Source organism: Protopterus annectens, chromosome 4.part1, assembly GCF_019279795.1.
Source record: "Protopterus annectens isolate FY-2018-M chromosome 4.part1, PAN1.0, whole genome shotgun sequence".
NCBI classification, from domain to species: Eukaryota; Metazoa; Chordata; order Ceratodontiformes; family Protopteridae; genus Protopterus; species Protopterus annectens.
The window spans coordinates 516,007,212-516,022,483 of record NC_056734.1 but is presented as its reverse complement, the minus strand read 5'-3'; the positions used below and the strand labels follow the sequence as shown (position 1 = coordinate 516,022,483).

At 40.5% G+C, this 15,272-nt stretch overlaps 1 protein-coding gene across 1 annotated transcript in view; it reads left to right on the top strand.

The window, feature by feature from the left end:
• The window catches only part of ANO7 (anoctamin 7), a 1,683,969-nt gene that overhangs the window by 1,014,271 nt on the left and 654,426 nt on the right, over positions 1-15,272 (top strand). Inside the window, exon 12 of the mRNA XM_044070329.1 lies at positions 8,913-9,056. Coding sequence (XP_043926264.1) covers positions 8,913-9,056 — 144 coding nt within the window. The remainder of the gene's footprint in view (positions 1-8,912; positions 9,057-15,272) is intronic.

Sequence of the window (15,272 nt, the reverse complement as noted above, 5' to 3'; positions counted from 1 at the left end):
CATACCCTGACAATTAAAAAAGTTCACTGCAAGCTTGGCTCGCTCTACAGGACTAAACCTTTTCTAACCAACAACGCCAGACTAGCTATTGCCAGATCCCACCTACTATCTACTCGCCTTTACTGCTCCCAAATCTTTACCAACCTGTGCAAAACCTACTTAAACAACATAAAAAGCTGCTATAACAAAATACCTAAATTTGCCGTTAACTTACCCCATATGTCTCACCACTGTTACACCCTTCATCGACTCAAATGGATTGAACTACCTAGCCTATTATCTCTCAACCAACTATCCACTGCTCACTGTATAATCCAGAAACCCAACAACTGTCCTGCTGTCATTGATATAATTCAACAAAACTGTGTGACTAGATCCCTTAGATCATCTGACAAATTAATTCTAAAGGTAACTGAATCTAATAACTTCTACGGAGATTTCCTGTAGACAAACAAAATAGCCAAAACCTGGAACTCTTTCCCCCAACACATTATAAAAAATCCAGACAGTCACAACATCAAACTACTACTAAAAGAACACTTTACTAAACACTGGCTATGCTCTTGTACAGTCCCAGGATAATTCTTACTATCTGCTGTTACTTGCTCTACTATAACAGAGTATATACTCTCTAACCGTTATTCTCTTGCTGCCCTATGAATTACTCTCCTCTCTGCTCCTACTGTTAAAAAAAACAAACAAACAAAAAAAACTTCTATTTCATTCTAGTTTTTATAATTCTTGCAAATGTTTGTATTATGCTTTAATACAAGATATATATTATGTAGATTATATAATTTTGAATCCCACTATGCTGTTAATCTAATCCAATAATTATTGTATTTACTTTGTTGTATCTTGTAACTAATGATTTTTCTATGTGCTTTTTGTTCAGAAATTTTCTCCCTGGGTCTCTGCTGAAAACAGGCTACATGGCCCAGTCAGACATTACCCAAACTGAAAATCTGTTTTATAAGAACAGTTTAAAAAGTTTGTAACTGTAGTTCTTGCCTTACAGAAGATCATGTGATTCTGATTGATAAAAAGAGAATTGAAATGTTGAAGGGGATTTAAAGACTGTTTCTTTTAAACAGCATTTTACTGATAAGGACAAATCAAGACACGAATGAGAGACTGATAGAATAGAAGAGAACCAGATTTGGTGAACAATAGCATCAGCAGTCCTAAACGTTAACACAAACATAGAACCATTTAAAATAAAGTCAACATACTTTTATAGAAACCAGGTGCTTTGATGTACTCTGATAGTTTATTGACAGATCTTTTTAAAATCGTACTTTGTCTAGCCTTTAATAAATTGACTGGTTGTTTTGGATTCAATTAATATAATGAAGCTAAATAATCAAGTATCATTCTCTGAATTTATGCAGAGCTATAGCAGAGCTACCTACCTGGCTGTGTTGGATTCTAGAATCATCTGATATACCAACTGATAAGTATATTGTTTTGCACTTGTTGCACTGTACTGCATTTATATATTTGCCCTCTGTATTCTTTTCTACAGTATTTGTTTCTTAGAGTAGTCCAGTAGCTAATTTTAGGTGGGGGTTGTTTTGCTTTCTTTGGAGTAAGCCCACCTAAGGTGTTAGGCATTGCCCAACACCTTTGTGTTTATCTGATTGCCCAAGGCTTATTTTCTGTGTTGTACTTCTAGTACAAAGACTTACATTCTGTGAATTTGTGCAGAGCTATAGCAGAGCTAACTACCTGGCTGTGTTGGATTCTATAATCATCTGATATACCAACTGATAAGTATATTTTTTGCACTTGTTGCACTGTACAGTACTTATATATCTGTCCTCTGTATTCTGTCTGCAGTGTTTGTTTTTCCCACCCTGCCACCCAAGTGTTGTTGTATTCTTAAAGTTGCTGGCTTTGGAATTGCCCACCTCTGCTGTAAAAGTCATATTGTTCACTCCTCCCATTCTCATCTCATTTGCTCACTCAACTGAGTACAGTGAGATCATTTGGGAAGGACTACCCCCTTGCTTCTTTGATTTTGGACACTCCTCCCTGTCCCATCTCATCAGTTCAGTCTACTGAGTACAGAGAGAGCATTTAGGAAGGCTAACCCTCTTAGTTTCTTAATCTTGAACTATCTTCTATTTCCTTCAACTCCACTCAAAAAAAGAAAAAAGTTACGCTTTATTCACCTGCTTTTACTGTAATTGTATTCTAACTACTTTATCCCCTTATATTTGCTGTGTGCTCTTAAGTGTTCAAGTGATTTTATTCTGCTGCATTTATTACTGCTTGTTAGTAGCCTGATTAAATTTATCTGCTATTCTAAGCATCTTAGTTTTGGTTTTAGCACTTGTACTTCAGGCCAGTTACTTTACATTTAAGGTTTTTGTGGTCAAACCCTTATCAAAACCCTCTCTCCATAAGTCCGCCCAAGTATTCGCAACACTATGTCTGGACAATTCCCATCAGTTTCTCCTGCCAGCCTCGATGTGGGCATACTCAGACAGTGTAGCAACTGCCTCATGTTTACTGGCAGCTCTCTTCTCCTAGCACTTAATTCTTCTACTTGTGAGAAATGCATCTATATCAGTAACCAGGAATCCATGCTCTCTTGGTGATTGCCATCACAAACACCACACCACTCACATCACATATCCAAGCACAACACACACACACACACACACACACACACACACACACACACACCTTGTGTAGAGATCCTCAATAAAAACTTACCTAAATGGCAGAGACCTCCAAAACACAAACATATCGTACATAACACTAGACACATTACACATAGCAGGCAATACTCCAATGTCTCACAAACACACCCCATAAGGCAAAGCGATAAACCATCACAGGCCATAAGGCATAACAGTAAACCAAACATACTAGTCATTGGTGACTCATTTGTGAGACACAGTGATGTCCCCCTCACCAGGCTCAACATGGAGAAGGTCACGGTTAGTTGTCTGTCTGATGCCAGAGTCAGCCACATCACTCACGCACTTAAGTCTCTCCACAACAAGTACAAGTATGACTCTGTCATTGTCTGTGTTGATGTGAATGACTTGAGATGTACCTCCTGGACTATATGAAGAGAGACATGATTGAGCTCTCAGAGTTTGTGTCCCAAGCAGGTATCACCCTAGCCCTAAGCAGCATCCTAACTTCACCAAGAATGTTACCACAATACCAACAAAAAATAATTGACTTCAATAAGTGGCTTAGTTTCAGTTGTCATTCCAAGGGATCCAGTATCTGTCTGCCTGGGATCACATGACTGACAGGCCTTGTTGCTTTACCAGAGATGGCCTCCACCTGTCACCACTGGTCTTTCGGATCCTGGCCAAGGCTCCCGCCACCCCCATTGTGCCTTTTTTAGGCAAGGTCCCAAAGACAAATCTTCCAGCATAAAAGATCTTCTAAATTGAAGGTCATGCTGCTAAACGCTAGGAGTCTTAACCTGAAAATGCACTCACTGAAGGCTCTCCTTGCACTGGAAGATGCTGATGTCTATGCGGTCATGGAAACTTGGTCTAGGGCTGCGGAGAGCACCACTGCCTTACCTGGCTGTACCTCATTCCACACATACCAACCACAAAATGAGGTCAGGCAGACTAAGGGTGGTGGAGTCTCTATCTTCATTAATGACAGGCAGACTTCCAGGCTGGTCTGCCAGCATGACACACTGGAACTACTCCAGGTGCAACTGCCAGTTGGCAAGACACCCATCCAAGTTATAGCCAGCTATAGACACCCATCCTTGACTCAGGACACCCACTCCTCTTACCTGGATTTACTTGACTCCATCAAGGTACCGCCTAACGCCCTGATCCTTGGTGACTTCAACTACCCCACCATAGACTGGATGAACTATTCCTGCACTAATGCACTCACAAAATGATTCCTTGAATTCATCAAGTCTAACACATTAGACCAGCTCGTATAATATTCTGGACTTGGTTGTCACCAACATGGGCAGCCGCTGCACCACTCCCATAGTATTTTCTTCCCTGGTGAGATCAGATCATCAGACTGTCTCGATCAAAGTTTCTATCCCACCCAACTACCCCCCAGCCATAATCAAGCTAAAAAACTTCTCAAAAGCTGACTACAACCTCCTAAGGGAGGGTATCTGTAGCTTCATACCACTGCCCCCTCAGAGGATGCAGACAGCTATGCTGAACAGTACACCAATGCAGTATACAAGCACCTGTACAACTGCATGGACTCAGCCATATCCAACGGAAGTGAAACCTGTTTCTCAAGAGAACACAGACCTGTTTGGTGGACATCCTCTATCAACAGGCTTTAAAACAAAAGGAAGAAACTGTTATTCAAGGGTAAAAAGGAACATATTCCAAATTGGAAAAATGCCCTCCTTAGCCACAACAAGCAAATTAGATCACTACTGATCCTGTTGACTTAGCCAACCTAATAGCAGATAGGTTCAGTGCAAACTTCACCCTCTGACCCCCCCAAGACCCTTTTGACATCCTTGAAACTTGTCCTGCAGCTCACATCTCCATAGATTCATAGGTTCATAGGTTCATAGGTTCATACTAGGCTATCTGCCGGAGGGCATTTACAAGCCTAGCCCATAGTTTTGTGGCTTACGCCACCCCTTTAGTATCGGGAACTATACCCATTATTTTGCTGTGCCTCTGTCGAGCAGTGACACTGAGGTAATCCCTGGGGTATATCTACGATCTCCCATCCATTGGTCAAGATTTCTCTTGAACAAGGCCAGCTAGGTGCTCTGCCTCACATATACCGGGATTTTATTCCACAGCATAGGGAGTCTTTGGGTGATGAATCTATCCCTCCAGCACGTCCTATTAATAGCCATGTCGAGGTTTAAGTCTCTCGCCCTTGTGGCTCTGATGGATCTAGATTTTTTGAGGTGAAGCATATTCATCAAATCTGGGTTTGACATGGCCTTGTATGTTAGGCAAAGGTCACCTCTGAGCAAGCGTGCGACTGAATAGAGCTGGAGTTCTTTCAGTCGGGCAGCATAGGACAGATGTTTGAGACCCTTTATCCTTTTGGTGAGGAACTTTTGTGGCCTCTCCAGCTGCTGCAAGTGTCGGGTCAGATACATTCGAATGGGGCATTGTACTCAATCATTGGTCTGATGAGTGATGAGTATAGGGAGACTATGACCTCCCTTGATCTAGATGAGAATCCCTTCATGATAAGGTGGGCAATGTAGAAGGTCTTCTTAACTACTTTAGCTACATGGGTGTCGAATGACAGACTACTATCAACCTGGGTCCCCAGGTCCCTGATAACTTGTTCTGTGCTCAGTGGATTGCCACCTATTTGGTAGCTAGGGGTAATCTTGTTTTTCCCGAAGGGTATGACTATGCATTTTTTGGCATTTAACTTTAGGCCATGGCTCTGGCACCAGTTATCCGTTTCTGTGAGACCCTTCTGAAGGATATCTGTGTCAGATGTGTTTTCTACTATGGCCCAGTTTGCAGTCATCTGCAAACTTTGTCAGCCATAACCCTCCTGTGTTTGCTTGTACTTTGGAAAAGTAGATGCCAAACAAGAGTGGGCCCAGGACTGAGCCCTGTGGTACACCACTTGTGGCAGGCTTTGAGTCTGACATGGCGCCAGCAACTCTGACCCTGTGGGTTCTGTCACTCAGCCAGTTTGCAACCCATCTTGTGATGTATGGGTTAACATTTAAGCTGATGAGTTTTTCAATGATACCCAAGTGGGGTATTGTATCGAAGGCCTTCGCCAGATCGAGGTAGGCTGTATGGACTGCCTTTCCCTCATCAATGGCTTTGGTGACTGTTTCGAAAAAGTCAACCAAGTTTAGAAGGCATGATCTGCCTTTGACAAAGCCAAACTGGGATGGATCCAAAGTCTGCAAATTTCCTATGTCTTTATTTATGAGGTCCATTATGATCCTCTCCATGGCTTTGCAGATAAGGCTTGTCAAGCTAATGGGACGGTAATTTCCAGGGTCGGTGGAGGCACCGCCTTTGTGAAGTGGGACCACAGTTGCAGTGCGCCACTCCCTGGGTACGTATCCAGAGGTAAGACTATGATTAAACAGCTGTCCTAGCTGTGGGTTTAATTCCTCGTTGAGTTCGTGGAGCACACAGCTGGGGACACCATCAGGTCTCATGGATGCTGTGTTTTTTGCTTTGGAGAGAGCAGTTCCCACTTGGGCATTGGAGATGTTTGGGGGGCTGCAATCGCTTGGTATAGATATCTCTCCTTTTGGGGGGGAGGGGGGGAGGGGGGGATCAAGTGTTAAAGGTCCTATCCATGGCAAAACACAGCTTCCATTAGACCTGATAGTATCCCAGGCTGTATTCTGCACCATCTCCAGCAAGAACTGGCTTCACCATTGAGCACCCTATTCAACGACAGCCTAAGTACTGGCTTCATTCCAGCAGAGTGGAGAACTGCCATTGTCATCCCTTTGCACAAAGGTGGTGCCACAACCGACCCTGGAAACTATCACCCTATTAGCTTGACAAGTCTAATCTGTAAAGCCATAGAACGTATTATTATGGATCTCATAAATAAAGACACAGGCAATTTCCAAGCACTTGATCCCACCCAGTTAGGATTTCTCAAGGGCAGATCTTGCCTGTTGAACCTGGTTGACTTCTTTGAGAGTGATGCCAAGGCCCTGTATAAGGGAAAGTCAGTACATATAGCTTACCTTGACTTGGCCAAGGCCTTTGACACAATCCCTCACTCTGGCATCATCGAAACGCTAACACAACTTGATGTTTAATGGTACTATTGTCTAGGATAGGATGATGTCAATATGTGTTTTTTATATAAAGGAAATGCATTTTAATTGTTACTGAAGTTTGAAGAAGAGACTTATTTGGGACATGAAAGCGCTTACTATTGTTTGGATTAAAATCATATTAACAGCCATGTTTGTGCTTCTATTGGTTTGTTTTTAACTTTTTCATGGGTGTTCCTAAAGAAGCACTTCATCCTTTTGAGGCTTTTTTGTTATTTGAAAAGCTAGCACAACTTGATGTAAATCCCTATCTCATCAGGTGGGTGAACAACTGGCTCACCAACAGGGCCCTCAAGGTCAAAATTGTCACCTCCACCTCTGAAAACAGACCTGTCACTAATGGAGCTCCCCAGGGATCTGTCCTGGGACCCCTACTGTTTGGCATCTACTTCTCAGAGGTCCAGGCAAAGACAAAAGGCATGTGGCTGATCAAGATTGCAGATGACTGTAAGTTGGGTTCTGTCATTGACTCCCCAAATGATGTTAACATACTGCAAGAGGGTCTCACAGCAACTAATGACTGATGGCCTTAAGCTAAATGCAAAAAAAAAAGTATCAGAAGTACAGCCCCTACTGAGTAGCACATCAACGGCAACCCCCTAAAGACATAACCTGTGGTGAGAGACCTGGGTACTCAAGTTGATAACAATCTCACATTCGTCATCATGTAGTGGCAGTGCTCGTAAAAGCTTTTTACGTGGTTCATCTCATAAGTAAAGGGATTGCATCCAGAAAAAAGGAGGTTATTACCTCTCTGTACACCTCCCTCATTAGACCAATAATTGAGTATAATGCATCGTTTGGTATGTACCTCTCCAAATATCTGCACCAACTAGAAAGGCCACAGAAATACCTCACAAAGAGAATCCATGGCCTCCAACACCTGTCCTATGGGGACAAGGTCAAATCACTATCACTATACTTGGTATCATACAGATTGCTCAGAGGTGATCTGTGTCTTGCCTACAAGGCAATCTCAGACCGTGCCGTACTAGAGATGCTTCATATCCATAAGTCTAACTCCTCGTGCATTACCCGCTTGAAAGGCCTGAATCTAATATGCAACATCAACAAAACCTGCTGGAGAGACAGGTTTGTCTCCCAGAGGCTGCCCCGTCTCTGGAATAGACTTCCATACATGTCAAACAAAGTACCTTGCTGACCCTCTTCAAGTGCAACCCTGATGAGTGGATGGCAAATTTGTACCAGGTGTTCCACCTGTGTCTCTCACTGACAGGGGCAACAGGTGCTGACTTTTTCTGTCTCTTTTGGGGAAAAACTCTTGGCTAGGCTTGTAAGGGCCCCAGGGCCATTAGCCTAGTTACCTCCTATGATCCTATGGTCATTCTTTGTACTCATCCCTTGTCAATGTAACTGGCCTGGTTGTTTTCTGTTGTACAGAGACAATTAAAGCTTTTGGATCGATAATGAGTTGTAATTTCAAATTCAGCTAAGGCACAGATATCTTCAATACAAAGATTAAATGAGCTGCCTTTTATCTTTGGATCTACTTTATTGATTCAAACACCCACTGCTCTTAATTTACCAACTTGATGTTGATCACTTAACTCATGGCATAATCATCATAGGCAATGGGCCTAAGTATTTTTTTGTGGGAAACAGCCCAGTGCACCTTCTGACATTGGGGTTCTGCTCTCACACCCCGAGTTATAAATATACTGCCTCTGTTGTTGCATAAACTTGGAGAAAGTATATTTACAGACAGTGTGTGTGTATTAAAGTATCTCACTCCAGAATACACAGTCAAGAATAGAGCAATAATTAAATGAACTGGGAGCAGATGAACACTAAGTAAGAAAAAGATAATAACCATTATCTTTAAGTTCCATTTTACAAGGCATTTTTGCCAGACTTAAAAATGCATTCAGGATGTTTGTGAATGTTTTAAACATGTTATGTCCTCTGGATTATAGTGAGTTAGTGTGACATCACCTTTTTAAAACTTGTTTTGTACATTTTAAACAAGCTACCTCCTTCTCTGGTTTTTAGTGAATTAACAGGGCATTGCCATTTTGAAATGTGTTCTGTACCATTTGGGAAAAAATATGCATTTTTATTTGTACAGATAACAATGGTTCAGCAAGCAAGTTACAGTAACAACCACTATTGTTTTCTGTCTCAGGCAGGTCTGCTGTTTGACCATGGTGGAACTGTATTCTTTAGCATCTTCATGGCTCTGTGGGCAGTGCTGTTCCTGGAGTACTGGAAAAGAACAACTGCAACATTGGCTCACAATTGGGACTGTTCTGAATTTGAAGAAATTGAGGTAAAAAGCCAAAGAACATATTAGAGACTTAAAACTGGTATGCTAGGGCTGATGATACACATTAAAACATATTTTTACTCATAAAGGTATATTATAAAGTTATGTTATGGTTAATAAAGTGGCATAATTAGAAGAGTTTTTGTTAATAAAGAGTAGAAAAATGTTGTGTCTTTCGGCTTTTCCTGGTTAGGGGTCGCCACAGCGGAACTCCGGACCGCTAATGATTGGCAGTAGCTTTTTACGTGCCAAGTTGCCGGCTCTGACGCACAACCTTCAACGAAGGTACGCCCATTCACGCACGTCTCCACACAGAAGACACTCTAGCTGAGAATCAAACAGGACAATGTCTTTATCTTGATGGTTAGTACCATGGTTAGGATACATGAACAGACAAGCTGTGGACAAATTTTGAGATTGAACATGTACAAGGGGTATGTTTTTTTTTTTTTTTTTTTGTCATATGCTGACCATATTAAGTGTACAGGAGAAGAGGTGCACAGAGAGTGCAGTGTTATGCATATTATATGTGGAATACTTGCCCTCTGTGAAAAAAAAACGTCTTTCCTTTGACTGTTTGAATGCCATTTTGAATATTTGTTTCATTCAAAATGACATTAAAATCCTTTGTTCTCCTCTGAGATTACCTACACCAATTAGAATATCACTTCCTTACCTAAAAGTGGGATATATGGGAGAATGTGATGATAGGAATGATGGCATGACTGTTAGCATAAGGAAGATAACTGAATGCACTAATCAAGAAATAGGGACAATTGCATGAAAACACTGGACTCAATCATAAATTATTTACTGAAAAAGTGTAGAACAGACCTCACAGTACTAGATCCTCACACTGGTGAGCTGACCTAATTAGGCTGTTAAAGTTATAGTTTATAATCCATAGCTATATCTGTTTCATTTCCAAGTTTTTTTCTTGTATTTTCAAAAACTGTATATACCATGTCAATGAATAAAGTAAAACAAATTTCATGTTAGTATATCCAAAGCAGACATTAAGCTCTTTGATGCTGTAGAGGAGCTAAATAGTAATAGCTTATTTAATGTATCTGGTATACACAACAGACTGGATGGAACAAGCACAGAATTGCAAATAAGGTGGATTTCTATTTGACCTAGCCATTCTTTTCACACCAGAAATCCACCCTACTTAAAATGCATGATAGTGTTGCAAACTATCTAACCCTCAGATCTAGGAGAGCAGTAATTAACATATTTATTCTTCACTTAGAATAAATATGTTAATTACTGCTCTCCTAGATATGAGGGTTAGAATACTGTGGTGGTGGTGCTGCGGTAGCGTTGTTGCCTCACAGTAAGATGTTGTCCTGTTCGATTCTCAGCTAGAGTGTCTTCTGTGTGGAGACATGCGTGAATGGGCGTACCTTTGTTGAAGGTTGTGCGTCAGAGCTGACAACTCGGCACGTAAAAATCTACTGCCAATCATTAGCGGACCGGAGTTCCACTGTGGCGACCCCTAACCGGGAAAAAGCCGAAAGACACAACATTCTCCACTTAGAATATGTCTTTCCAATCCCAACTCTTAATTCAAACAGAAATGTAAAATTATCCAAACTTCCATTAACAAAAGATGCCATTGTATTAGCCCCTCCTCCCCCATCAAGTATTATTGCACTCCTCTAGGAAATGCAAAATGAGTTCCTTTTCCATCTCAGGCTACTCTCTTCCTGTCCACTCTCACATTTAGTAGTCATTGCTCATTTCTTAATAGCAACCTTAATTCTTTATAGTAGCTTGGAATGTAGTCTGATAACTTTCTCATCCTCCAAAAGACCACTATTCTCCAACATACTTGCAGAAAATAGCTTTAGCAAACTTGCAGCAGTAAATTTTAAACTCCTTTCTGAACACATTAAAAGTGAAACTTATTTTTCCTGGTTTAAAAAGAATCTTGTAATCCATCTAAAAGACATATATATGCATGCAAGTGCTTCCCAGATACAGAGGTTAGAGCAAACTCAAACTACCTACTTTGACAGGATTAGATGGCACGTTATAACCATTCTCAACTGTATAAAGGGAAATATGTAAATAATTTCTCTATCTTATTCTAAATAGTAGTATTGCAACTACAGCGTATATAGTTTTCTGAATGATGATCTTTCTGTCTGTCCATAACTACTATTTTGGTTCTTAAAATATTCTGAAATATGTTGGTTATATATGGCATGTTAAAATATAAAGGACATTAAAATAAAACATTTTGTCTAATTTATAAATAGTTTTGCAGCATTGCAATATTTACACTCTGACGTCTAAACTTTAATATAGACCATTCATGAATCACTAATATTTATAATGCATCCAAAACCCTAAGCTATACACTGAAACCAGAACATAAGCTTTCAAGCCATTTTTGTAACCATTTACATCTTTTTACATTTACTTGTATTTTAATGCTATTACCTCTGTTGTGCCTTTGTGCTTAGGATATAGCTAAAAATGTCTATAGACAAGCCTATCACCTGGCTGTCAAACCTAAATACATACATACATACATACAGACACACCCATGACTTAAAGCAAAGTAAAAGAGATGTATACATCTTGAAAAACATTTATAAAGAATTGCTAGACTCATAGTAGTTAATGAGTCTCTATGATTGAAAAACAAAATATCACAGCAGCAAATTAGACACTGAGAAATGCCAACTGTAGGAAAAAACATGAACCAAGCCATTTTTGCAAGGAAGTAAACCAATCCTGCAACCCATGTGTGGAGAGATACAACCCTAATATTCCCTGTCTTTCATTCAGATTTACATTATAACTCTGGACCTTGTTATAGAGATGGGATGATTCTGTAATGTGCTCTGTGCAGAAACTTCAGCAAAAATTCCTTCAGTGCAGAAACATCAGACTCAAGAAGGAACTATAACCATGCCATTTGATGCCAGTTGAACATCACCTGCCTTATGGGCGTTCCTATCTTTCTTGTGGTAGTACTTATGAATCTTCAAAAGATTTTTCTGTCACAGTCTGTGTTATGGGTGTAGAAGACACTTGATTCAAAGCTTAGCACAAGTATAGCAAGCAATATGAACTGTAGTGGTTCAGGTCTGGAGTAAAGGTGAAGGTCTGGCAACCTTCCTGCTACTGACCATCTTACAACATTCTATGTCCCCGGCTCCTTCCTTCTTCACAGATAGAATCTAATGAATGTCTCTGGATGCTAGCTTGTCCATGTATGGTAATCTGTCAATACTCTGTGTTACAAAACTATGTAACTAAATCATGGAACTACACCCCCACCCCCACCCCCACCCCCCAGAACATACTAAACACAACCAACCCATCGCAGTTCAAAAAACTGCTAAAGATCCATCTAAATGACTGGTTGTGCTCCTGCTCCTCACCAGGCTGAACTTATTTTTTTTCCTTGAAGGTGAAAGGCCGAGGTACCAGAAGAATAAAGTGGTACACTGGCTTCGTTTGGTGTTTTTTTATGAAATTATTTCTCCCCTCCTCACCCTCTCTCACACTACTGTCCTTCTTCACTACATCTTTCCTGCTTCTTGAACTTATGAGATTATAATTATAAGAATTCATAAGTTCCCTAACAAGCATTACTGGCTTGCTATTCCATCGTATATTATGCCTTATTCTATGACTCTGAAAATTCTACTGACTCTAATGACTTTTGTTACTAGGTGTAACTGTTATAATGTGTTATTATATGATTTATTCAAGCTTTGTTACTAAGTGTAACTGTGATAATGTGTTATTATGTGATTTATTCAAGCTTTTTACTAAGTGTAACTGTGATAGTAAGTGTTATGTGATTTTTTTGTTACCATTTCGCTGAAGATGGGCAACTTGCCCAGTCAGACTTCCCTGGTAAACAAATGTTAAATAAATAAATAAAAGTTTATTCTTCACAAATTATGTGTTCATGCATACTTTGTGACTTTTGAATACATTACCTCTATAACCTCACACTTGCTGAATTACTCAATCACAGCCTGCCCACTGCATATGTACCAGAAGCCTGGAGAACAGCTGTAACAATTCCCTTCCATAAGGAAGGCCAACTATAGACCCTGACAATTAGAACCAGTCATCCTCGCCAGCATCATTTGCGAGGTGATGGAATCCGTCATCATGGACCTCATAAACAGGGACAGTGGGAGTCTACATTTCTCTAACCTTAACCAATTTGGCTTTGTAAAAGATAAGTCATTCTTTTTAAATATAGTTGATTGATTTGAAAGAGTGTCAGAAGCACTAGGTAAGGATAACTCTGTATACACACCTTGCCTCAGTTTAACTAAGGCTTTTTTACAGTATACCCAGTTCTGGCATCAACAGACTCGTCAAATTCAGTATAAATTCATATGTAACCCACTGGATTGTCAACTGGCTGACTGACAGATGCCACTCTATTAGAGTTACAGGCTTCTACCAAGCTCAGTTGATTATTAGGGGCATCTCGTGTTAGTCTAAATAGGTCATCTTTCCCCTGAACTCATCCTTTACCAGGACCATACTAAAATCCACTGTGCCCTTCAATATGTATTTTTTCAAACAACTAACCCAACTTGGAAATTCCTTACCAAACAAAACCAAGTATGAGCTCCCTCTGTTACCCAGTGCATCTAAATCCACGTCCCCCTTCTGTATCTCTTACAGAGTCCTACAGGGTGATCTATGCCTAACCTATAAAGTTATAAATGATCCAGTCCTATTTGATCTACTATACAGCTGCAGGATGAGGAGCAACACAAACACAAGACCAAGAGACCTAAATCTATATTGCAACATAAACAAGGCTTGCTAACATGACAGCTATATCTCCCAAAGAATTCCCCATCTCTGGAACAAAGTCCTGCTCTCGTAAAGCAATGCACCCCCCCTCCGCACACACACCACATGCACACATGCACACACACACACACACACACACACACACACACACACACACACACACACACACACACACACACACACACACACAGACACACACACACACAGACACTATTGTCAAATCTAACTTTAGCCCAAAAAATGGAAACCATAAATTTCTCCGAGGCCAATGTCTTCTATCCCATGCTGATAGGGAGATTACTAGTAAGACTGAAGTGACTTGGCTTTAGTGCAATGCATGATGCATAACCACCTACTCACTATAACTATACCATGGATGTTGTCAGTCTCACCTTTATTCACACTGATGGGTCAGATCCGATCCATCAGATCTGTCTCAGCCATTCTAAAAGCTTGAGGTATTCAGCAAAGCTTGTGGGCATCCCTCTTTTCCCATAATGCACCCCTCTAGCTTCTTCAGATCTCGTTTGCTGCTCTGTGAACAAGAAGGTTCTAACAGCAAGCTGTTTCTTAACTATTTTCTCTTAATAGATTTTTCCCCTTTAAACAACCTTTGTATATTTACCCTTATGTGAGTGACAGGCCTGTTTATACTGCTTTTACCTCTTACTCTCCATGGTTAGCATCCATTTAAATCAGAGTACATCTAACCAATGTCCATTTCACCCCTTTATTCCTGTGTAACATCTATTTTAGTCAGATGACATTATTTCTTTATCCTTTCTTACTGCCTTTTTCATCAATTTAACTTAGAAGGTGATTTAACAAAAAACAAAAAAAAAAACCTTTTCTACTCTGTCCTGTCCTGGTTTATAAGTCTGAGTGTATCCCTTTCCTTTATAAGTATGTCACAAAAAGAAGGGAAGCCTCTTGGCTTCAAGAAGTGTGAGCAATGTGGGAAGATGCTGCCCCTTAGCGATTCACACACTTTGTGTGTGTATTGTTTGGGGCCTCTTCATCTACAAAAATCCTGTTCGATTTGTCATGGGTTGAACCAGAGAGTGCTCTTAGAGCACAAGAACAAGCTTATTCTGAAGGGGATGTTAAAAAATTCTTTTTCTGAGGCTCTATCTTCTGAGTCTTCTCCAAAATCGGACAAGTCTTTAAGGAGACCTTCTTCTGCTCCGAAATCTTCTTCAGAGCCGAAGCAGAAAGTAACTAAACTGTCGACTCCAACTGATTCATCAGAGCAAACAGCTCAAACTGGATTCAAGACTACTTTGGAGCAGTCAGTACCTACAGCTCTGAAGTCTACCATTTCTGAACCTTTGGCTCTGAAATTGACCTTGCCAACTGAATTTAGATATTAGAGCCGATCTTCTTCCTTGGAGCTGGTCCTTTCTCAGCTCCCTT